Below are 21,820 nucleotides of genomic sequence, written 5' to 3' on the forward strand. Positions count from 1 at the left end.
CCTGGAACTGAACCAGGAACCCTCTTGCTGTGAGGCAACGATGCTAACAACCACACCACCATGCTGCCCTCATTTTGTTTAGTATGAATAAAACCTTTTTGTTCATCTACCACCAGCCTTCACTTCCTTATCTGGTAGTCCTGTGTTTAGGTCCCCAGCCTTAAACTCAACACGTATCGTGACATAATAAGATCTGAGATCTGTCCTGTACATGTAACAGGCTAAATTTACTTTTAATTATGTGATTAATATGGCCAACGAACTGGCGGTCTATCCAGGGTGTGCCCAGCCTTTTGGCAGATGGCAAGTGGGATAGGAAGCAGCCCCACCGTGACCCTAAATTGGAATAAGGGGATATAGAAAATAGGGGGATGGATGGTGTGGCCAACTACGTGCATGAAGTATTTTGATAGTGTGAGGCTGCATTCAAGAGCAAAGAAAAACCTGGAGAAAAGGACAGACTTACACTCAGAAATGAAGTATTTGTTGCCTGATTTGACATCTTAAGATGCTAACATGCAACGCTCTGCATGCTCACAACGTAGCTCAGTGATGTCACATATCTGTTGAAGACGCTGAGGGAAACTCAGGGAAACTTCAGCTGTATTCTGTGATCAACAGAAATGTTCCACAAGTGGATGTCGAGTAGCTGGTGGCACCAGATGAAATGTGAGGATTGGTCCTCAGGGAGCAGGTTGGAGGAAAGATTTGTGGAGAACTCTAAATCAAAGATCTGGTTGGATCAAAGCTGCCAGTTTTACAGAGGAACACACAGAGCTGGCATCACTGAAGCAGCTTGTGTTTTTACTGTTTAATAAGTAGATAAATATAGATTGGCATATCCTCTCTGGTGTGATGTGGTTTATATTCATTTCAGCTGGAGTCTCTCCATCAGGATTCCTGCTAAATTGACACAGTGATGCTGCCATGTTATGCCATCATGATGTTAGCGGGTGTTGCTATGATCCCCTGTGAAGGAATCAAAGTGTTTTATTCAAATAAAGTAACTAATTGAGTGCTATTTGCTTCTGCATACATTTGAAAAGCACAGTCTGCTTTGATTTGTCAGCTTAAACTCAGTGGAGAAGCCTAATAACTAGAGAAAACCTGTCACAGGAAGGAAGGATACCTTAGGCAGCAGTGATGCTGAGCAACATGGATGCTGTTCGGTTGAGAAAATAGACACAAACTAAACAACAGTTGTGAATAATATATTCGCTGAGCTTCAATTCAGTTTTTAAGCTGAATTGTTTTAGATGGCGAATATTGGCTCTTCATTTGTGCCCCGGCAGAATTGAGACTTAGCAAAGGCTAAACAAAGGCCTTTTGGTGAGGTCAGCAACTACTTATATTAACCTCAATAATTATACTTGGAGACCTAAATCTTTGTCAGAAACATGCCGATAATGTAACGTTAACATACTGAGAGCAGTACACGGCTTTTAATGTAGCAAAGACAGCGATGAGAGGACCGGTGTTGTGTTGAAAAGACACATTAGTGTACGTCATCTTCATTAGCTAAGCTGTTAGCGTTAGCTGCTGCTAAAGGAAGAAATAAATCAATAAATAAACCATGAGGAGTTATTTCTCAGATGCTTCCATTTCCCTGCTCTGAAGTTCAGGCTCTGAGAGTTGGAACTGATCCTCTTTGTGGCTCAGTTCCTTCAGTCCAGCGTTGAACTGGACCAAGTTGTTAAAACAGTGGGATGAAAAGTGTTTGCTGCACATTCACAGTCTTTAGCTAACTCTGCTGGAACATTAGCCTCAGATATAGTTTATCCACTGGGCTCTTATATCCTCTGAGGCTGCTGCTGGATGGAAGATTCATGCTCCTCAGTACAGCTGACAGCAGAACATTTCCACCAGACGCTGGCTTCATCCGTCCAGCAGGGTGGATGTGAGTGGGCGGGGCTTAGCAGAGGAGGCGGAGTCAAGTATTTTTGAAATGAAAATCTGAACGACTCGTTAAATGAGGAACTTGCAAACAAAGGAGAATTTTAAAAATACCAGGGTTGTGTTATTTGGGAGTTTTACACCAGCTGGTAACTTCAGACGCCCTGATATATGCTCCAAGGAACAAGAAGAAGAGATTTTTACTGAACATATCAACTTCAAAGCATAATTTCTCCTCAGCAGAGGGACTTATTTAAAGTCATGTGCGCTGCTTCTTGGAGAGGTGGAACTGGCCTAGTTTCTTTTAAGCTGCTTGTCCAGCAAAGGATAAACATCGTGTCTTATAAACACTGACATGTACAGTAAGTGTCGCACTTTATCCTTCCCGTCTCCCGTCCTGTCCCTCAGTTATTTTCCACTCACCTGCAAGCTCAGCTGCAGCTCATCAGCCCTGCATATAAGCCTCTCCAGCACTCTCACCTGTGCGAGATAGTTCTACCGCATCCATGTAAAACTTTCAGCGTCCGGGACCTATCTGGTCTCTTGTTGCCAATCCTGCCTGTCTCCGACCTGTTATCCTCGGCGAATTTCTCACATCTTGGGGTGACAACAAAATCAAACATATTTATTATCGTCTGAAGCCTTTTAACCTTGTTTTATGCAAATTTAGTCATTCAGTGACACGTTCTGTGTTTTCAACCAATACGTGCGCTGTTGGCTGGGAGTAACCATGGCGATAAGGCTAAAAAACATACGGTTCAGTTGGACCGTACAAAAGGAGGAGCAGCTAACTATATTATGGCAACGATAAAATTTAAGCTTCTTCTCCTCACATATAAAGCTCTTAATGACCGAGCTCCATCACATCTTAAAGATCTCACAGTTGGATATTTCCCCAACAGAGCACTTTGCTCTCAGGCTGCAGGTTTCCTTGTGGTTCCCAGAGTTTCTAAAAGCAGAATGGGAGGCAGAGCCTTCAGTTATCAGGCCCCTAAAAGCAGAATGGGAGGCAGAGCCTTCAGTTATCAGGCCCCTAAAAGCAGAATGGGAGGCAGAGCCTTCAGTTATCAGGCCCCTAAAAGCAGAATGGGAGGCAGAGCCTTCAGTTATCAGGCCCCTAAAAGCAGAACGGGAGGCAGAGCCTTCAGTTATCAGGCCCCTAAAAGCAGAATGGGAGGCAGAGCCTTCAGTTATCAGGCCCCTAAAAGCAGAACGGGAGGCAGAGCCTTCAGTTATCAGGCCCCTAAAAGCAGAATGGGAGGCAGAGCCTTCAGTTATCAGGCCCCTAAAAGCAGAATGGGAGGCAGAGCCTTCAGTTATCAGGCCCCTAAAAGCAGAATGGGAGGCAGAGCCTTCAGTTATCAGGCCCCTCTCTGTGGAACCAGCTGCCAGTTTGGCTTCAGGAAGCAGACACCCTCTCTACCTTTAAGATCAGGCTGAAACTTTCCTTTCTGATAAAGCTTATAGTTAGGGATGGCTCAGGTGAGCCTGAAACATCCCATAGTTCTGCTGCTATAGGCCCAGCCTGCTGAGGGAGCTCCCATGATGCACCTCTCCTCCCTCCATGTACAGATGACATCATTGCTGTCATTAACTTGTGTTTCTCTCTCTCAGCAGGTGTCTCTGGCCTGGTGTTACGCTGCTTGTTGTCCCCTCTTTCCTGTCCTCTCAGCCCCAGCTGGTCCAGGCAGATGGACCCTTCCTGGTTCTGGTTCTGATGAAGGTTTCTTCCTGTTAAAAGGGAGTTTTTCTCTCCACAGTCGCCTCGTGCAGCTCAGGACGGGGGATTGGATCAGAGAGAAGTTTCAGTTAATCTGTTGGTTTCCTTAAATAGGCTACTTTTTTAAATTGGTTCTTTATGAATTGGACAAATTTAGAAATGAATAAATTTATTTGTATTATGATTGGATCACAATTAATTTGAATTGGACTGTATTCTTTAAGGGCCTTTAGATGACATTGTTGTAATTTGGTGCTATAAATAAAACTGAACTGAAGAATCCAGAAAGCTGATTCTGAGCAGGTTTACCATCAAATTGTTTTATTTGCACATTACTCCACAGGCATTCATTTACATCATGTTTCATATTTTAGAACCAGGATTCAAATCTGCTCTCTCAGCTGCATCAGTGAGGTCCAACATCGGTACCGGGTGACCCGGCTCAGAAGTGCTAAATGGGATTAAATCCGGATTTATTAAAGTCTCTGGGAAAAACAGTGTCTTTGGACATCAAATAATCAAAAAGCAAACGGTTTCAACAACATTTAAGCTAGTTTGAGTGGAAAATATCACAGAATGAAGGCTGTTTGCCCAGTTTAGAGTATTTGAGAATGATAATAACTGCTGAAATGGGCCCCATGCAGCAGCTTTTACTCCATCTCTGCAGACACACTCATGCTTTGGTCAATCCGTCAGTCGTCAACTTTGCGAGCTCGTCGACAGAAAGTCCAGTGATGCTCCACGGTGTTCTCATTGGCCCTTTCGCTCATGTGATGAACTCGCGTGTTGCGTATCGTGAAACCCTGAAATGTCAAAAAGAAATGTGAGCTCTGGTTTGACTTCCTGATGATGATTTCTGCACATAACTGATGATGAAGGTGAGCTAAAAGGCGCGCACAGCTTTGGAGATGAAGTCGAGCAGGTGGACACGCAGGCTGACCTCCTGCTGGTGGTCACATGGGCCGAAGGTGAAGGACACCTGGTAATCTCTGGTGTCCATCATGTGTTTGTTCCACTTTGTGAAACTGCTGGAGATCGACTGCAACACTGCGTGGACCTAAAGAAACACTGTTAAATTAATCCAACACATATTCAGAACATGTAATTAGCTGCTTATAAGATGTAAAAATGTACACAAATAAATCAATTCACAGCTTTTATGTATGTGCCGTTTTTTTAAAAACTCTGTTCCTTCAGGACTGAACTACTGTAATTCTTTATTATTGGGCTGTTCCACATATTCTCTGAAAAGCCTCCAGCTGATCCAAAACCCTGCAGCCAGAGTTCTGATGAGATCTAACAGCAGAGATCATATTTCTCCAGTTTTAGCTTCTCTTCATTGGCTCCCTGTTAGATTCAGGATAGAATTTAAGGTTCTTCTCCTCACATATAAAGCTCTTAATGACCGAGCTCCATCACATCTTAAAGATCTCACAGTTGGATGTTTCCCCAACAGAGCACTTTGCTCTCAGGCTGCAGGTTTCCTTGTGGTTCCCAGAGTTTCTAAAAGCAGAATGGGAGGCAGAGCCTTCAGTTATCAGGCCCCTAAAAGCAGAATGGGAGGCAGAGCCTTCAGTTATCAGGCCCCTAAAAGCAGAATGGGAGGCAGAGCCTTCAGTTATCAGGCCCCTAAAAGCAGAATGGGAGGCAGAGCCTTCAGTTATCAGGCCCCTAAAAGCAGAATGGGAGGCAGAGCCTTCAGTTATCAGGCCCCTAAAAGCAGAATGGGAGGCAGAGCCTTCAGTTATCAGGCCCCTCTCTGTGGAACCAGCTGCCAGTTTGGCTTCAGGAAGCAGACACCCTCTCTACCTTTAAGATCAGGCTGAAACTTTCCTTCCTGATAAAGCTTATAGTTAGGGATGGCTCAGGTGAGCCTGAAACATCCCATAGTTCTGCTGCTATAGGCTCAGCCTGCTGGGGGAGCTCCCATGATGCACCTCTCCTCCCTCCATGTACATATGACATCATTGCTGTCATTAACTTGTGTTTCTCTCTCTCAGCAGGTATCTCTGGCCTGGTGTTACGCTGCTTGTTGTCCCCTCTTTCCTGTCCTCTCAGCCCCAGCTGGTCCAGGCAGATGGACCCTTCCTGGTTCTGGTTCTGATGGAGGTTTCTTCCTGTTAAAAGGGAGTTTTTCTCTCCACAGTCGCCTCGTGCAGCTCAGGACGGGGGATTGGATCAGAGAGAAGTTTCAGTTAATCTGTTGGTTTCCTTAAATAGGCTACTTTTTTAAATTGGTTCTTTATGAATTGGACAAATTTAGAAATTAATAAATTCATTTGTATTATGATTGGATCACAATTAATTTGAACTGGACTGTATTCTTTAAGGGCCTTTAGATGACATTGTTGTAATTTGGTGCTATAAATAAAACTGAACTGAAGAACCCAGAAAGCTGATTCTGAGCAGGTTTACCATCAAATTGTTTTATTTGCACATTACTTCACAGGCATTCATTTACATCATGTTTCATATTTTAGAACCAGGATTCAAATCTGCTCTCTCAGCTGCATCAGTGAGGTCCAACATCGGTACCGGGTGACCCGGCTCAGAAGTGCTAAATGGGATTAAATCCGGATTTATTAAAGTCTCTGGGAAAAACAGTGTCTTTGGACATCAAATAATCAAAAAGCAAACGGTTTCAACAACATTTAAGCTAGTTTGAGTCGAAAATATCACAGAATGAAGGCTGTTTGCCCAGTTTAGAGTATTTGAGAATGATAATAACTGCTGAAATGGGCCCCATCCAGCAGCTTTTACTCCATCTCTGCAGACACACTCATGCTTTGGTCAATCCGTCAGTCGTCAACTTTGCGAGCTCGTCGACAGAAAGTCCAGTGATGCTCCACGGTGTTCTCATTGGCCCTTTCGCTCATGTGATGAACTCGCGTGTTGCGTATCGTGAAACCCTGAAATGTCAAAAAGAAGAAAAGTGAGCTCTGGTTTGACTTCCTGATGATGATTTCTGTACATAACTGATGATGAAGGTGAGCTAAAAGGCGCGCACAGCTTTGGAGATGAAGTCCAGCAGGTGGACACGCAGGCTGACCTCCTGCTGGTGGTCACATGGGCCGAAGGTGAAGGACACCTGGTAATCTCTGGTGTCCATCATGTGTTTGTTCCACTTTGTGAAACTGCTGGAGATCGACTGCAACACTGCGTGGACCTAAAGAAACACTGTTAAATTAATCCAACACATATTCAGAACATGTAATTAGCTGCTTATAAGATGTAAAAATGTACACAAATAAATCAATTCACAGCTTTTATGTATGTGCCGTTTTTTTAAAAAAAAATCTGGTCCTGATCAGATTTTAAAATGAGGCAAATCCAACCTCAGATGAACTGCAACACCTGACATTTTACACACTGTCATTATCTTTTGAGACAAAACAGAAGCAGTGTGAAGAACTAAGTGAACCCCATGATCCAACAGCTTGCAGCAGCAGTGAGTGTAAAACTAAGTGAACCCCTGATCCAACAGCTTGTAGAAGCAGTGAGTGTAAAACTAAGTGAACCCCTGATCCAACAGCTTGTAGAAGCAGTGAGTGTAAAACTAAGTGAACCCCTGATCCAACAGCTTGCAGCAGGAGTGAGTGTAAAACTAAGTGAACCCCTGATCCAACAGCTTGTAGAAGCAGTGAGTGTAAAAGTAAGTGAACCCCATGATCCAACAGCTTGTAGAAGCAGTGAGTGAAAAACTAAGTGAACCCCATGATCCAACAGCTTGTAGAAGCAGTGAGTGAAAAACTAAGTGAACCCCATGATCCAACAGCTTGTAGAAGCAGTGAGTGTAAAACTAAGTGAACCCCTGATCCAACAGCTTGTAGAAGCAGTGAGTGAAAAACTAAGTGAACCCCATGATCCAACAGCTTGTAGAAGCAGTGAGTGTAAAACTAAGTGAACCCCATGATCCAACAGCTTGCAGCAGCACCTTCAGCAGCAATAAGTTGAAGAAAAGGTTTTCTGTGAGATGTTATCAGTCTCACACGGTTTCTGTCCCGACTCTTTGACCTGAACGTTTCCCTTTTACAACCTTCCCATTTTGTTTGTATTTGCTCCTGATTTTAGACCCAGCTGACTGATAACAGCCAACAAATAAACTTTTCACATCAATTTAACGAGAAAACAATCATATTTCCATCCAACTGTTGGGAACACAGCGTGTAAAGGTGTAATTCAGCCACAAATACTGTATCAAAGGGACCAAAACAACAGCTTAAAACGTCTAAAAGCATCTGCAACAGCAGAACGTTTCATCTTAAAATATGATAAAAAAAAGTATTTTATTTAACAACTCCATATTTCTGCTTTGTAAAACATACTAAAAGGAATTTAAATAATGCTCAAAATGACTTTTTTTTAGTGGAAAAACCTTGTAATCTGCATATTTAGTCTAAATATGGATCTTAATGAGCTGCTAAGTGGGAGGAAACATGGTCCCAACAACAGCTTTCAGTGGAAACGATGGAAAGGTTTAGAAAACACCTTCAATTCGGCGGTTCACAGTTAATTACTTATTATTATAAATCTATCATTGTTTTTTGTCCTCCCTCTAATATTTAGTACACACAGAGTAACAGAAACATCCTCCCATTAAAAGAGCAGAAAACTGGCTTTTATGGAAGAGCCTGACAACATTAAATGAATATTATGAGATAACGATACTTTAAACTTTATGTGTTACGTAAAGTTAACACGGATTGTGGGTTTTACACATTAAAAAAGGACAAAAAAATCCATCCATTCAATCATCTGATGTAAAGAGATTTAATTCAATAAAACGTGTTTATCGTAAGAGAAGAATCCTGTTAGCATAACTGAACATCAGATGGATGTGCAGAGAGTCAGTAAATAAGTAAATAAATAAAAATCTAGGGACAGAAGTTCATATAATCTGAGACAAATCTGCAACGATAAATCGAACCGACCTTGGTGGTGATGGTGAGCTGCGTGATGATGACAGCGACAGGGTTGGAGTACTTGGACAGCTTCCTGGTGCTGGACAGCTCCACCACCTCCTCGTAGGTGTCGGTGGGGTAGGGCAGCAGCGGTTTGGGGTCTCCCAAGCACTGGATCAGGGGCTCGATCTGATAGAAGTCCGCCTCCTTCCTGAGCAGCTCCATCTCCTTGAAGTCGCACGGCAACGTCAGCTCTGACGTGCGCAGGAAGTTGAGGATGTAGCTGAAAGAAGAAAAAAAATATCAGGAACATCCTGTTTCTGATGAGATCTAACAGCAGAGATCATGTTTCTCCAGTTTTAGCTTCTCTTCATTGGCTCCCTGTTAGATTCAGAATAGAATTTAAGGTTCTTCTCCTCACATATAAAGCTCTTAATGACCGAGCTCCATCACATCTTAAAGATCTCACAGTTGGATATTTCCCCAACAGAGCACTTTGCTCTCAGGCTGCAGGTTTCCTTGTGGTTCCCAGAGTTTCTAAAAGCAGAATGGGAGGCAGAGCCTTCAGTTATCAGGCCCCTAAAAGCAGAATGGGAGGCAGAGCCTTCAGTTATCAGGCCCCTAAAAGCAGAATGGGAAGCAGAGCCTTCAGTTATCAGGCCCCTAAAAGCAGAATGGGAGGCAGAGCCTTCAGTTATCAGGCCCCTAAAAGCAGAATGGGAGGCAGAGCCTTCAGTTATCAGGCCCCTCTCTGTGGAACCAGCTGCCAGTTTGGCTTCAGGAAGCAGACACCCTCTCTACCTTTAAGATCAGGCTGAAACTTTCCTTTCTGATAAAGCTTATAGTTAGGGATGGCTCAGGTGAGCCTGAAACATCCCATAGTTCTGCTGCTATAGGCCCAGCCTGCTGGGGGAGCTCCCATGATGCACCTCTCCTCCCTCCATGTACAGATGACATCATTGCTGTCATTAACTTGTGTTTCTCTCTCTCAGCAGGTATCTCTGGCCTGGTGTTACGCTGCTTGTTGTCCCCTCTTTCCTGTCCTCTCAGCCCCAGCTGGTCCAGGCAGATGGTTCCTTCCTGGTTCTGGTTCTGATGGAGGTTTCTTCCTGTTAAAAGGGAGTTTTTTCTCTCCACAGTCGCCTCGTGCAGCTCAGGACGGGGGATTGGATCAGAGAGAAGTTTCGGTTAATCTGTTGGTTTCCTTAAATCGGCTACTTTTTTAAATTGGCTTTGTATGAACTAGAGTAATTCATGATTTAATGAATTTGATTAGGTTAGAATAAATTCGATTGGCTTGAATTGGAAAGTACCTTTGAAGCCCTGAGATGACATTTGTTGTAATTTGGCACTTTATAAATATAACCTTTCTACTATGTTCAGGCGTCTAAACTCACCACAGCTGAACATTTGGCTGCGGATCTTAATACTGAAAAAGTTCGAAACACTCACCGGAACAGCGGGCCGTCGCGATCGATGAAGTAGTTTCCGTGCGTGTCCCTGACGGTGGGGAGGTCCCCCCCGAACATGGCCCCCAGCATGGAGTCCGAGTAGCGTTGCAGCGTGGACAGAGACGTGCTGTAAACACAGCCGCCCACGTTCAGACTCACTGGCTCCCCCATCTGGACAAGAGAGGAGGCAGAGTCACAACAGCTGCTTTAAAAAGCAGACTTTTCCCAGGTCGCAGCAGGAAGAGAAGAGGTGTATGCTCCTTTATAACCTTTCAGAACGTGCAAATACGAAAAAACGTGCACAAAGTGGCTATAATCGAATGTTATGCCATAATATTAGCAAAGAGAGCGAAGAAAATAAACAAGAAATCAAGTTAAAATGGCCAAACACAACAGAAGCTGTTCAGTTTGAATCTCAGAGAGTTGTGGCGTGCTCCTGTGATGTCATCGTTTGGTGTAAGGTGGTCATAAAACTCAGTCCAGGCTGTTTTAAGGCGGAATTTCTCACATCTTAATCAAACATATTCAATATCATCGTAAGTTTCACTTAGTTTTGTGTTTTCAACCAATACGTGCACTGTTGTCACTTCCAAACAGGAAGCAGGGGAAGCTGTGGCTGAGCGTAACCACGGCGATGAAGCTAAAAAACATTACGGTTCAGTTGGCCGAAACAAAAGGAGGAGAAACTAACTACATGATGGAAACAACACGAATGTCTCTACGATGTTCCATCTGCAATAAAAACTGCAGCTGAGGCTAAAAGCTGCTTGTAGGTCGACTTCATTGTTTCCACCAGGTGCATGATGGGAAATAATCTCAGAACAATTAGAATATTAGTTCACATTAACAGCTTACAGGCTGAAGCTGCTCTGATGGGGGTAGTTCTGGTGACATGGTGTCTCTACCGCCCAGCCCAAGCCTAAGCCTAGCTCCCTGCTGTTCTCTCCTAGCTCCCTTCTGTTCTCTGCTAGCTCCCTACTGTTCTCTCCTAGCTCCCTGCTGTTCTCTCCTAGCTTCCTTCTGTTCTCTGCTAGCTTCCTTCTGTTCTCTGCTAGCTTCCTTCTGGTCTCTGCTAGCTTCCTTCTGTTCTCTGCTAGCTTCCTTCTGGTCTCTGCTAGCTTCCTTCTGTTCTCTGCTAGCTTCCTTCTGTTCTCTCCTAGCTTCCTTCTGTTCTCTCCTAGCTTCCTTCTGTTCTCTGCTAGTTTCCTTCTGTTCTCTGCTAGCTTCCTTCTGTTCTCTGCTAGCTTCCTTCTGTTCTCTGCTAGTTTCCTTCTGTTCTCTCCTAGCTTCCTTCTGTTCTCTGCTAGCTTCCTTCTGTTCTCTGCTAGTTTCCTTCTGGTCTCTGCTAGCTTCCTTCTGTTTTCTGCTAGCTTCCTTCTGTTCTCTCCTAGCTTCCTTCTGTTCTCTCCTAGCTCCCTTCTGTTCTCTGCTAGCTCCCTACTGTTCTCTCCTAGCTCCCTACTGTTTTCTGCTAGCTTCCTTCTGTTCTCTGCTAGCTTCCTTCTCAGCTAACAAGCTGACTGATTTCCATTAAAATGCTAACGTGAAATGTTCCTTTGTGTTTGTTCCGCTCAGTGGACTCGATCTGTGCACTGGCTGCTTTCTGCTGTTGCATTGACTTTGTGCTATCGTGCTAAGCTAACTGGCTTTTACAATGGACACACTGTTCAGTATTTTCTCTTTTCTTTCTCTGAAATGCTCTTTTAGACTTTAGATATTTTTCCTCTTTTTCTCAGATTTTGCTCCTCGTTGTTTTCTCCGGTTTCCTCCATCAAATGAAGCTGCTACAAACGTGCGCACGTTGTGCAACAGTAATAACTGTCTGTGTGAAAAAAGGCGACCGCTGAGCAGAACATGTTGGTGGGAGTTAAACGAAGCATTGAAGCAGATAATTTGCATTGATGATTTTTTTTTGTTCTCGAGTTATTTGAGAAATCATTTCAGCCCTTAACTGAAAGTATAAATAACTCGACCTCCAACAGAATTATGTGAAAAAAAAATTGATTCTGTGATTTTAATCAGACAAACGTCCAATCTGACATCATTATAAGTATAATGTAACATTCTGAAAGCCTTTAAACTACAAAAGGAGACTTAACACCACATCAACCTTTTAACTAAACCTTTTAGCCAAGATGACAACATGAGTTATAAAGACACGCACCATGTGACCCAGGTCTCCATTCTCCATCTGCAGCCCGGCCCGACAGCCTGTGTTGTTCCCGTTTGGTTCAGACCGCTGAGACGATCATTTCTGTTTTCACCAGCACCTGCAACAAGAGGGCGAACAGCTGGTGAGACGGTAACCATGGAGACGAGTGGCCAGCTGATGCATCATGATTGCGAAAATGAATCGTGGTTGATTGGTTTTGCGTCCCTGATGTGTCCACAGATCTGCCAGCTGGTCAGGAGGAGGAGGAGCAGCTGTGGGCCTTAAACCTCAGAAATTAGTGAAGATTTAAAGCAGGTGAATGAAACCCACCTGCAGCTGATTGATGAAACCAACTCAGCTTTCAAATGAGTTGCAGCAACCGAGAGGTGTGGAAAAGGCTTTAGTTTGACCACAGAACATGCAGAGATGTTAAATATTATTCAAGTTTCCTCTGCTGTGGATCAGTTTAAATCCTGCTGAAGGTCACGAAAAGAAGAAAAAATAAGGCACAACCCACATTTATGAAAGCCAGGGTGATTATAAACAGAATATTGTAACATTTACATCAAACCTGTAATGAGTTAGGGCTGCAGGGCCATGCTGGTAACCAGCTGATGTCAAGCTTTCAAGGGGGGGGCGTAACGTAGGACTGAGCCAAAAAAAAAAAACATCTCAAAATTAGATCATGATTAAAGTCACATCGATCTCTGTGATCAGCGTGAGACATTAAGCCAGTCGTATGAACACTCCAGTCCACTAGTTGGCGGTAGGGCTGCACAATTAATCGTATTTTGATGGTGATCAAAACGGTTTTGGTGGCAACGATTAAATTAACCTGATCATCAACGATATTTCCATTCAAAATGCAGCTCTGCTGCCTGCATCTAACCACATGTTCTCAACCAGTAGTCCACCAGCCACCAGGGGGCGACAGCATGGTTAAGGCTTCATTAAGCTGCCTGAATAACACAGTCAGACAGCCTGCAGGCAGCTGGTTAGACTATGAGTCTGTGAGTAAGACTGATGAGAATAAGTCATGTCGAAAGCCGAGAAGAATCCAGAAGCATCTGAGGACGGCGAGGAGCTTGAGCCTCGAAACGGGGCGACATCCATTGTCTGGACTTGTTTCGAATTCAGGGAAAGTGACGTTAAACAAGAGCAAGTTATTTGCAAAGAGTGCAACAAAGTAGAGTCCCAGAGTAACACCTCTAATATGTTAAATCACCTGAAAATACATCACAAACCTAAATATGAGGAATGCATGAAGGCCAAAGCTGATGTTAATTCATAAAATCCCCGTCGGTGTCCAGCTCCGACCCAGAGAACCATTACAGCAGCCGGCACCGGGCAGAACCCGATCCATCTACCTCCCAAAGACACGCAGGAATAACAGCCATATCTTTTTATTTGGCCAAAGACGTGTCCGATCAATACAGTTAGTACTTTAACATGTTAAATTATTGGGTTTTTGTTTTTATTTTGCATTATTTATCATTTATTCTAATTTAAAGTTTAATTTTTCACTAAAAATTGTTGGTTTATAAATGGAGCGATAAAAATACATCTTTTTCCAGACATGATGAATGATCGTGATTTCAATATTAATCAGAATAATCGTGATTATGATTTTGGTCATAATCGTGCAGCCCTCGTTGGCGGTAATGCACCTCTGAGCTGGTGGATAACTGTCAAGAAAACCCAGAAATAAAAAGGAAAGGTCCGAGGTCAGATGGGTTATATAATCCCTCCAGGGGCCTCAACACAAACAACAACATGGCAGCACATGGGGAAAGGTTTGTTCCCAGTAAAGATCCGGTCTCAGCAGCTGTTTGGACCTGGTTTGGTTCTCCAGGAACAAACCCAGTTTATTCAAAGGTTATTGCAGGTAACGGCAGCAGCAGCACTAATTTATTTCAGGCATCCAGCCCAGGGGGAGAAATGTGGCTCATTACCAGACGCTAAACACCTGGTAATGAGCAGGTAACGTTGGTGGAATCATCTTTTAAACGTACTGGAGTGGGTCGTCACTACTTCCCCCGTCTCTTGGTCACTTCAGTGAGACTCAGGTTCAAACTCTGGTCTTTTACTATCATATCAGTGGTGAAAATAGAGTTCAGAGACAAGAGGAGCCAAAAATAATCTTCTGTAGACAGCAAAGTGCAAGCAGGGTGCACTTATTTTGCCAGAACAGACTGGTTGTTGTTCACCTCCTAATCACCACCCTTTCTATTTTTTCTTTAATCCAGTTTCACCTTTATGATCTAATGAGACTCTACCGCGTATTCCTCCGTCCTTCCTGCACACGAGCTCCAGGTGTGTCCATTCTACTGTCTTCATATTTCATCACTGCAGCCCTCATGTGTCAACTTTCCTCAATTTATGAACATCTGGTCGGCCTTTTGTTAAAGGTCATCTGGAAAATGCGACAGTCCCCATCACATTTTTTGTTTAATTGCATGGATTGACAGCTCTGAGGCTGTGAGGCTGTGAGGTTACGTAAAGGGCACCCAACAGAAATGTAAATGCAGCCGTCTCTGGAGCCCCTTTTCTCTGCAGTATCCCTTCGATAAGAAAGAGGGGGGAAAGAGATGCATGTTGCTGACAAAATGTTGGACCTTTATACCATGGAAAAGCCGGGTTTTATCCACAGGATGAACACTTTGGACCCCAGGTTTGCGCTACCAAGTCATATTTACCTTGCCTGGCCTCTGAGAAGTGTCTTCAACAACAACAAACAAATCCATTAAAATAAAAAATGGGAAATCTTGATCCGCTCAAGTCTCACGACTGTGAACTCTTTACCAAACAAGCTGAAAATAACATAAGTTATAAGCGTTATTAGAGAGGTTACTGCATCAGCTGGCGAGTGCTCTTCTTTCGTGTAATAATCAGGTTTCAGTTTGCTAGCGAAGCAAATCTGAAGCCTTTTTTTTCCAGATCTGTGTGAATGGGAAACAGTTCAAAGTGAATAAACTCAGCTGCATGTTGTCACCACAGGGTGGCGCTATAGGCTACGCTGCTGGTGGTTGTAGATCAGGAGAAGAAGAAGTTGGGAAATTAATTTCCTCTCTGGGAATATCTGGGAGTTTCTTTGTTGTCAGACTGGAAACGAGTCATTTTAATCTTTGACTGGTCAGAAAGTAAATGAGCAAGAAGTCTTCTTCAAAAACATGCAAAAAACACCTAAATCTAGTGTAGAAACTTTTTTCAACAGTAGTGGAACTCATTCCTTTCCATTCAGCTTGTTTTAATTCATAACATCAACTGAAACTCTTGCTCTTGAGGAGAATCATCACTCTGCTCCCTTTGAGGCTTTCAGCCTCCGTCACCTCAGAGTTTTGGTTTCCATATTTCCACGTGGAGTCAGTTCTCTCTGCACCTCGTTTCCAGGAGCAGGAAGCAGCAGTTTTACGCTCAAATAAGCTCTGACACACCTTAAAAAGCAGCATACAGACACAGTTAGCCAGAAGCTGGAGCAAAGATTCCATCTGGCCTCTATTTAGTGCAACATAGCTTTAATCTAACGCTGTTACAAGCGCCACCTGGCGCTAAATAAACTGTAAAACCACACGTGCTGTGAAAAGGTCCCGTTTATATCACCAGCTGTAAAGCCGATGTTAATCGCTGGCCAGACAGGCCACTTTCTGCCTCCTCTTCAACAACATCTGGTGGAAAAGTTCGACACTCAGCAGTTCACCTCCATCTTCAGGAGGAGGAACACGGCTTTGAGGACAGTAAAGTCCACATTCTGGACAGAGAAGACAGATGGTCCAGGAGACGAGTCAAAGAAGGATTTACGTAAACTGGAAAAAACATCTTTGAACAGAGGTGGCCTCAGGAATTACCTTCCCAGGATGCTTCACAACCTGGATCCTGTGACCAGGTTCTTTTGACCCTTAAACGACCCACACATGGGTCGGGTGGTTCAGGGACACACGTGACTGATACCCCCCACCAGAGAGTTTAGAACCGAAGAAGCCTTTTGAATACGAGGGGAAAAGTCTTCAAGAACCAAGAAGTGCTCATGAAACTTAACGAACCCTTTTACAAACCATTATGGCTGGAAGGCTTCAGGGCTTTATGAAGCTTCATTTCAGCATCACTGCTGGAGAAGTTAAACCCAATCAGTAAGAACTCAACATATAACTACAATGTTATTATAATCTTAATTGTATGTGAATATTAACAAAATATATCAAATTAAATCTAATACCTGAGAGCAAACAAAGGATTTTCTCCAGGCTGCAAACAAACTGAAAATCCAAAATCAGGTTCTGATTAGTGAGTTCTGCCCTTGTTGTTTCCTCAGTGGGTGAAAAATATTTAAATTCAATCACTGAGAAAGGAGATCATTATTTAACAGCACCAGCTGCTGAAGAACTTGCATCTTTCTGACATCAGGTGGAGCTTTTTAATGCCTGATGGTGTTTGAATGGCCTTTTAAACACACCAAAAGTGTTTCCTCTGGGATTTAATGCTCTAAAATAAGGTTTTAAATTGATTTTCTGATTGATTTTACACGGATGCACATTGAATAAGAAAAGTAAAAGAAACGTAGATAATTTGGAATTTAAAATCGAAGTAAACTTCACGATAGCAACATGTTTGGAAATATAATTAATGGCTTATTAGCTGAGTTAAAGCTAAGATTTTCTACTTAATAAACTGAAAATCACAACAACATTATAGTTTCTGTGGATTTTATGCGTGGAATATTTAAATATATCACATTTTCTGACATTTGCACATTTAACAGATGGAACATAAATTATCTTTATCTGCTTTACTAGCAGGAGAGCTGAATCTATTTAACATTACATTAATTTCTTCTTGCTAAATTATTATTAAGAGGTAGCTGTTTGGTGTATTTTTCCTCCTTATTATCGGGGAATTTAAATGTTTGACAAAACCTGTAATTTAACAATATGATTTCAAAACATTTCACTGACATACAGCTTAATCGATGATGAAAATTACTTGTCGCAGCACCAATCAGAGCTTTTAAGCTAACCGGGGTTTAGCCGTTAGCGGCTGCTAGCTGGTTAGCATAATTTAAAAGAACATTATTCGTAAAACTGTCACTTTTACCATCTGAATCAATTCTAAAAAGACTTTGTAATCTTACCAATGACGGCTCCATCACGACTAACTGCTGCTTTAATGCGGCCGGAGGCTGGAGCTGCTAGCTAACCGTCACTTTACATCCACACAGACGAGAAGGCGGCACTTCCGGTAAAACCTGTCAAAATAAAACCCTAAAAAATAAAGTAGTAAATATAAAAAGGATACAAATGATTTCATTATGTTGTGGGTCATTTGAAGCTGGAGGATGGACACAACATTCTAACTGAATATTAAATAAAAAATATTGTAAATGTATATATTATTTATAATATAATAATATTGATATATTATAAAAAATATAAAGAAGCACAAAAACCACACAAAAAAGAGGGGAACTTATTTCTTTCCTGCTCACCTTCAACAGCACTGATTCTGTCGGGAATTTCCTGACAAATGGAGACATGCAGGTTGAGATCAAATAATAAATGTATACTTTTTAAGAAAGTATATTAACAGGACAAAAGATATCAGCTCTGCAGGATGGAGAATTGACATTTTCATAACTTCTGCCATAAAGTTTTTGCGGCCCTGTGTCACTGACTTAATGGCTGCCATCTCTCCTGGTCCTTTACATCAGCCCATATCATCAGGGATGGAAGGAGAACAGAGTCCACCTGAACACCTCCTCTGGTCCTTTACATCAGCCCATATCATCAGAGATGGAAGGAGAACAGAGTCCACCTGAACACCTCCTGCAGAGGTGATGCTGCCATCTCCTCTGGTCCTTTCCATCAGCCCATATCATCAGAGATGGAAGGAGAACAGAGTCCACCTGAACATCTCCTCTGGTCCTTTACATCAGCCCATATCATCACTGAAGGTGGAAACCTGCTGGTTTCCTTCAGCCAGTCATCTTCCATGTTTCATTGGACCAAACTAAAGCTCCAGCATCGTCTCCTTGGTGATTCATCTCTGAGTCTCACTTCCATCCAACCATCCACAGTCCCTGGCTGCTTCTCTTCAGCCGCTGTGAGCTGCTTTTCTCCTCTTCAGGTGTTACTGATGCTTTACTTTGGCTTCTCTGGATGGAAATCCCATTTCCTTCAGCTGCTTTCTTACAGTTCTCTCCCACAAACATCGACTCCTGCTTCTTTAGTTGAACTAGTTTTCACAAAAAAATGGACATTTATTTATAAATCTAATTAATCTGACTAAACAAAGAATGAAACATGTTGGCTTCATACCATTCAAACCTTTTTGGAGTTATTGTCTCCTGTAGTGATTTGTTTCAACAATGTGCTGATTTTATTTTAATATATTAATATTCTGTTTGTATTTTTTTCTTTATTGGTCTTATTTATTTTCCAGGAATAAGTGTTGATTTATTCTAGATTTATTTGTTTTTAAATATTCTGATATTGCATTCTAAATCTATTTATTCTCATAATTTATCCTAGATTATTTTCGCTAAAATATCTCAAACGTGATTTCTAACAGGTGCGTATGGGTGTAGTACTTCACTCCCGTCAGCTGGGGGCGCCAGCGGCGATCTGTAGTTTGGTAGAAACAGGAAGTTGTTTTGTTTATTCCAGTCTACATCCTGCTGACTGCAGCTCCTGCGTTCTCCAGCTGCTCTGCTGATATTCTAAGTGGAAACACGTTTTTATTTTCGCTGCTCCTTTTTGATTTGTTCCACAAACTGTTCTGCGCGGGTCGCTGAAAGCCTTCAGAGGAGTTTAATCCTGCTTTACGGGTCTGGAAGTCCAGGTTAACGCTGGCGGGCTTCGGTTTGGTGCGTTAGCCCGCTGCTCCGAGGACCGGACCCTGGACTGAGTTTGTGTTTGACTCGACCCGGGGAGCCTGCGTTCATCATGGAGAGTGAGAACGCGGGGACCGGCGAGGAAACTGGAGCTGCTGCAGAATCAAACGAGCACGATTACGCCCACACGGAGGACGGTAATGTTGCGCCACATGCGGCGTCCTCCACCGGGATACCGGCCGAACCCGAGCGGGGCGTTCCTGCGCAGCCCTCAGCCCCCCTGCCGATAGAAATCCCCGAGCCGGTGGTGGGTGCAGAGGTGGACTGCCCCGTTGGGAACGAAGTGGAGGCCCAGCCCGGAGAAAACCCCGCTTCGGACACTAATTATGCCATCATCGAGTCAACCGCCGTGCCGCGAGGCGGCCCGCGGCGTCCCAGGCGGCCGGAGGACACGAGCTGCTCCTGCTGCAAGCTGATGTTTCAGCGGCACGGACGCTCCTTCAACCGCAGGGCCGTGTACACGTTCACCACCCCGGAGACCGTGCAGTGGGTCTTCCCGGAGTCTGTGGTGAACGAGAAGTCGTTCCTGTGTGAGACGTGCGCGCAGATCATCAGGACCAAAGGAAAGCGCAAACAGAGCGGGAAGAGATCCCTGTGGCTGAAGCCCCCTGCGCCCAAAAAGGTGCGTGCGCGCGCGCCGTAAACTAGGTTTCACAATGCAGGTGAATCAAGACACCTGCTAAAATGTTTCCCATCCCCGTTAACGAGCATGAAGGGGACAAAATGTGAGTTTGTACTCCACCACCACCCCTCATACCTCCCGCTCACTAACCAGGTTGTCCATAAATAACACGAAATGAGGTCCTGAAAAGTATTAGTTTTTCTGACGTCAGTCCAAACTTAGACTTTTATTTAAGTTATTTACTTGAGGACAGGAGTAAAATTAGTTTTCAGTTCAGAGTTATTGATTTACGACCAACTCAGGCCACTTTTTATCAGTTGAAACCCAACAAATTTCCTTTAAATGTGACATATTTGTAACAATTTGACACAATTTTCTGAGTTTTTACTGAGACGTACTTTTGAAGCCTCTTTGTTAACTGTTTGTTTTCAGGCTGCAGACTTGGAAAACGCTCAGTGATACCATTTTGCTTTAGCAGTGTAGCAGCAGATGCTAGCAAACGATGCTTTCGCACCAACAGTGATGGACCAAGCCGGAGATGTGCACAGCGTAGTAATATCTGCACCGTTGTCGGCTTCCCAAACCCAAACTGGGAGCTGGTTCACAGGAGCGCAGCCTGAAAACTGAAGGATTTAATGTTGTTTTAGATTCCACGTATGCAATATTTTAATGGTCCAGATAGAGATTACCAGACCTGTATCTGTTCTCAGAACAACACGAGCTGAACGTGAATAAAAACAGAAAATCATTGTATCTAAAACCAATCTTTGTTTAAATTAGAAAGGAGGAGTTCCAACAATAAGAAGTGAACGTTGTGTCTGTAGTTTCTTTGAGCTGCTTTGCTTGGATTCAGACTTTTAAACCAGCCGCCTTCACTGAGATTAACTGAAATTAAAGCCTCGTTCTGCGTGAAACTCCATTAAATCTGAAATCTGAGTTGTAAAGTGAGACTGGGATCAGTCTCTGGTGTCAGATCTGGTTTGTTCTTGGCGTCTGAGCCGTGTTTTCTGTTCTCAGGTGAAAGACAAGCAGGCGATGGGCCGCAGGATGGGGAAGAAGAGCAAAGCAGCGCTGCTGGTCAGCAAGTCGAGCTACAAGGCCGCTTTCCAGCTGCTCTGGTCGGCCAAAGGCGCCCGGAAGCCCATGATGGATTTCTTCAGCAAGCAGCTGAAAATGGAGGTGAGGACGGAGGACAAAGTCCCGCTTTAAGCTTTCTGCTGGCTGTTGGTTTGTTAAACTCCTGCTGTGTCCTGGTGGCGGTGCAGATGAAGGCGATGTCGCGGCAGTCGAACAGTCCTTTCCATCAGAAGGTGTCGGGCAGGAAGCCGCTGTCGTCCTTCCCCTGGCGGCGGTGTCTGAACTGGGCCCAGGAAAACGCGCCGCTCGTCACCACCTGCCTGCGCTCCATGTTCCCAGACGTCAACACGCTCTTCAAAAGCAGCCAGTAAGTTGGGATTGATCCCGTCAGGGCAAATGATTCTTCTTCTTCTCCTTCTTCTTCTTCTCCTTCTCCTTCTAAAACCACTCTGACTTCATCCTGGATCTGATGTTTGTTTTGCAGCCAGCTGACGGAGGAGCAGGCCGTCACGCTGCTGGAGCGCCGCACCGTGGTGGCGCTCTCCATCCCGCTCTTCACCAGAAACATCTGGAGGAACAACTTCCTGCAGGCCGCTCTGGGGGCGGAGCTTCGGCTGCAGGGCTGCTCCGGCTCCGCCCTCGACACCCTCAACACGATGGGGCTGTGTCAGAACAAAGACACCGTCAGGTTGCTGCTGCACCGGCTGCGAAACGGCAAAGACGCGGTGAGTGTGAAGCCAAAGAGGTTGTTGGTGCATTGAGGCATTAATTAATCCGCCACAGAAAGTAGTTCCCAGATAATCAGCAGCAACTGATGAAGGCAGCGGCAGGATTTTGGCGTTTCCGGAGGACGGAAACGTCCTTCATTCATTCACCTTTTTCTTTCAGTTTGTCATTCGTAGTCAGAGCTGCACCATTATGGCCAAAATAAAAGGATTTAAATCATGATTATTTATTTTGTGATGCTGGCTCCTGCAGGTGGGATAAGGAAGTAAATAAATAAGTGTTGAAAGGTTAGAAAATTAATTATTAGAAATGAATACACTTATCCTGTGCACTTATGTGTGGTTAAATCAAAGAAATTAATAATATTTAAGGGAATAAATGGATAATTTCGATGT

At 43.7% G+C, this 21,820-nt stretch overlaps 2 protein-coding genes across 3 annotated transcripts in view; one reads left to right on the plus strand and one right to left on the minus strand.

The window, feature by feature from the left end:
• Positions 1-6,035: 6,035 nt before the first annotated feature.
• Positions 6,036-17,357, minus strand: kctd6a (potassium channel tetramerization domain containing 6a). The gene is made up of 6 exons (XM_072381428.1): positions 17,243-17,357; positions 12,130-12,235; positions 9,967-10,136; positions 8,545-8,797; positions 6,621-6,779; positions 6,036-6,522 (listed from the first exon to the last, which is right to left on the minus strand). The coding sequence occupies exons 2-6, from the start codon at positions 12,154-12,156 to the stop codon at positions 6,412-6,414; spliced, it is 720 nt and encodes a 239-aa protein (XP_072237529.1). The 5' UTR covers positions 12,157-12,235; positions 17,243-17,357; the 3' UTR covers positions 6,036-6,411.
• Positions 17,358-18,783: 1,426 nt separating this feature from the next.
• LOC140302914 (uncharacterized) overlaps positions 18,784-21,820 on the plus strand; it is a 163,421-nt gene continuing 160,384 nt past the window's right edge. For both annotated transcript variants that reach the window (XR_011915163.1, XM_072381447.1), the window contains exons 1-4: positions 18,784-19,622; positions 20,640-20,801; positions 20,888-21,066; positions 21,184-21,424. Coding sequence is in view for 1 of the 2 variants with exons in the window: in XM_072381447.1 (XP_072237548.1) it covers positions 19,053-19,622; positions 20,640-20,801; positions 20,888-21,066; positions 21,184-21,424 (1,152 nt within the window). In the remaining variant the exon portion in view is untranslated. The remainder of the gene's footprint in view (positions 19,623-20,639; positions 20,802-20,887; positions 21,067-21,183; positions 21,425-21,820) is intronic.

This window comes from Leuresthes tenuis, unplaced genomic scaffold (genome assembly GCF_036924035.1).
Source record: "Leuresthes tenuis unplaced genomic scaffold, fLeuTen1.0.hap1 SCAF_3, whole genome shotgun sequence".
In the NCBI taxonomy this organism is placed as follows: Eukaryota; Metazoa; Chordata; class Actinopteri; order Atheriniformes; family Atherinopsidae; genus Leuresthes; species Leuresthes tenuis.

Excerpts from the sequence above, each read along its gene's own strand:
- kctd6a (XM_072381428.1), bottom strand. The coding sequence starts at position 12,156 with ATGGAGAATGGAGACCTGGGTCACATG. Across the intron at positions 6,780-8,544 it reads AGCTCACCATCACCACCAAG|GTCCACGCAGTGTTGCAGTC; the intron begins GTCGGTTCGATT and ends GTGTTTCTTTAG. Across the intron at positions 6,523-6,620 it reads TGGACTTCATCTCCAAAGCT|GGTTTCACGATACGCAACAC; the intron begins GTGCGCGCCTTT and ends TTGACATTTCAG.